This window comes from Microtus ochrogaster, chromosome 1, assembly GCF_000317375.1.
Source record: "Microtus ochrogaster isolate Prairie Vole_2 chromosome 1, MicOch1.0, whole genome shotgun sequence".
Classification (NCBI taxonomy): Eukaryota; Metazoa; Chordata; class Mammalia; order Rodentia; family Cricetidae; genus Microtus; species Microtus ochrogaster.
In genome coordinates, this window is record NC_022009.1 from 93491664 (window position 1) to 93494766 (window position 3103).

The 3103-nt window shown below is 43.0% G+C and overlaps 1 protein-coding gene across 1 annotated transcript in view; it reads left to right on the top strand.

The window, feature by feature from the left end:
- The window catches only part of Intu (inturned planar cell polarity protein), a 55790-nt gene that overhangs the window by 22295 nt on the left and 30392 nt on the right, over nt 1-3103 (top strand). The window contains exon 4 of the mRNA XM_005343926.3: nt 1312-1515. Within this exon, the coding sequence (XP_005343983.1) occupies nt 1312-1515 (204 nt within the window). The remainder of the gene's footprint in view (nt 1-1311; nt 1516-3103) is intronic.

The window sequence follows — 3103 nt, forward strand, 5'->3', positions numbered from 1 at the left end:
ACTGCACGTACTGGCTTTGTGGGAGCCTAGGCAGTTTGGATGCTCACCTTACTAGACCTGGATGGAGGTGGGGGTTCCTTGGATTTCCCACAGGGCAGGGAACCCTGATTGCTCTTTGGGCTGATGAGGGAGGGGGACTTGACTGGGGGAGGGGGAGGGAAATGGGAGGCCGTGGCAGGGAGGAGGCAGAAATCTTTAATAAATAATTTTTAAAAAAGCATTAATTAATTAGTTAATTAATTAGAGGCAGAGTATCACTGTACAGTCATGGCTGGCCTGGAGCTTCCTGTATATACCAGGGTGACCTTGAACTCACAGAGATCCACCTGCACCTGCAGAGATTAAGGGGAACAACCATCACGCTTACTTTGAAAATAATGCTTACTTTGAAAAGCATTATTTGCGTTTAAATTTAAAACTTTATGGATGATTCCCTTTAAGGGGAATTTTTAGAATATAAACATCTGAAGCACCGTGGCTCCTGAGCTTACGGACGATGCCCTCCTTGTTCAGCGTTCATTAGTTCATTATATGCTCATGCCAATGCGTCTTTGAGATGAGCAGGCTGTCTCCAGCCAGCCGGCACTGCGCAGGTGTCTCTGTTTTCAAGGAGGGGTGCCTGTCAGCGGCCGGAAAACTGCCGCATTCTGGATCCTGACCAGTCTTGACATCAGGCTGTGAAATTAAAACTCTCCTGATAAACTGACAGATAATCCTCCTGGTGGTGCAGCTCCTGAATGCCAGAGGTTGTTTGTTTGCCAGTGCTCTCTTTAGCCCCTCTTTAAAGGGCTACAAAGACCATCTGAGAGGAGAATATTTGAAACCTGCCCCATTTGGAAGGAAAGGCAACTCCCTCCCAGTGTGTAAGGTTACCCTTGGCCCCAGCCTCTCCATCTTCGCTTTCTCTGTGAGTCAGTGCTATGTGCAGCAAAGATGTGCAATGACTCTTCTGTACTCAAACGATATGATTTCCGCTCTTCTATGGTTGTCTTTGTGCAGTCAGTGACTGCATTTGTGTGAATGAATTTTCATGGGGAGCATTGTACTTTTCACTCAATAAACATTTGTAATTTGTGTGTGTGTGTGTGTGTGTGTGTGTGTGTGTGTGTGTGTGTCCACCACTGTGAAAATAGTTAGGTACAGATACAAGTGAATTCCCTGTCCTCACCATTAGCTCTTACTCTGAGGTACCATCTCCTCATGTGCACTCCTGACTATATATGTCAGCACATGGCTTTCTTTGTTTAAAAAAAAAATGCACCTGATATTTGCCTTGTTGAAACATCAAACATTTTGTTTTATGTTTTTCAGGTGAAGCTGACATTTGAAAATGCCTATGCAGTGAAAAAGGAAACAACCCAACCAAAAAAGAAAAAGCCACAGTCAAGCACGAACGATTTGGTGAAACTTCTGTGCGGGTCGGAGGCCGACGGCACCCAGCACAGTACTCTGGGAGCCCCCCACATCACCATGTACCTCTCGCTGCAGCTCCAATCAGAGGTCTCCAAGGAGGAGGTGAGTGTCTGCTCCCTCTGCTGCAGGAGGAGGGGACCATCAGTCAGCCCAGCTTATGCAAACTTGGGGAGGAACTGGAGGGGGTTAGCTGCCTCTTATCATGAGTGCATGTTCTGCTGGTGTATGTACTCTATGCCACCAGGGGTTTCAAGCCTCTAAGAGAAGAGGGCATGCGCTTTTCAGCTGCTCTCAGCGATGGGGAATGAAACCCCCAAAGCTTCCTTTTGCCGTTTGTCATATGAAATACACATGTCCTTGTGTTGTTTTCTGTCTGTTTAATAACAAGTGAAATGGTAAAGATGAAATTAATTGTATATGTACTACTTGGCATTGTTATGTTCTGAAAAATATATAGACCTCCCGTGTTAATAATTCTAATTTCTTCCATCTTGCTGGCTCCTCATATCTTTAGAATGAATGAGTCATTTAAGCATTTAATTTTGAATCCTCCCAAGTTTGGGAGGTACTGTCCTGAACCTTTCCAGCCCACATGTCATCGTGCCTGACTTTCTCTGGAAAGTGTGGGAATGCCTCGCAAATAAATAGGTTGCTGTCTGTGGCCAGTTCTGTAGCAATATCATAATTAGGAGAGGCTCTTTATTTTTACCACGCAGAGTGGAAGCTTCTGTAAGTGCGAGCTACTAACGAGGGCTTTAAAAATGCAGCTAATTAAATTGGCTGGGCACTGCAGAGCTCGCCAGCCCCTCAATACCAAGGCTTTTCAGACTCCTATGGCGACTTCCTTAAATGGCCTCTTTTTTTCTCTACTATGTTACTGTACAATGAAATGTCAGGGGGTCATTTCTTTCTCTGAGCGTTACATAATTGATACAGAGCTTGTCTTCCATTTGCAAGATTTGGAGTGCAAGGATCACAAGATGGAGACGTCTAAAACACTAATCAAAGACTGTTTAAAACAGCCTTTGGTATTTTGACAAAATAGAATAGAAGTATTTTTTGGGCAAGGTTTAAATTTATTAAGTCAGCATCACAGATTTTAGTTCATGTTTGACAAATAATAAAATACTATTTAGCTGTTTTCACAGTGAAAATTGCAATAAATTTGAATCATAATGCAGTGTATTTGGCAAACATATCCGATAGCATATATTGAGTAATTTACATATATAAGATGGTCTCAGTAAGTATGCAAAGTAAGTTGCACAGTGTCTCATCATCATATCTGTGATAATGTGAAAATTGTAAATACACGGACACTGTGCCACATAACCATTCTCATAGAGATGCTTAGCAGTCTTTAGATGCAGAATCAAGGAAAAGCTTGGCCAGTGTATTTGAGGATTTGAGGAGTTAGGACTTTGTGTTGTAGCAATTATAGCCGTTAGATTAATTGGAAGTTACTCTGAATTCTTCATGATTTCTATCTTAGAAGTTTTAATTTTGTCTGCTTTTAATTTGTCGTGTGAGAAAACTAGATGTTGCCTAAATGTTAGCAGAAAGTGTGGCTCAAGCTGCCCGATGTTTTAGGAGGTCTGCACACTGCAGCGATGTTTTAGGAGGTCTGCACACTGCGGGTCCCTGATGTTTTAGGAGATCAGCACACTGCAGGTCCCTGATGTTTTAGGAG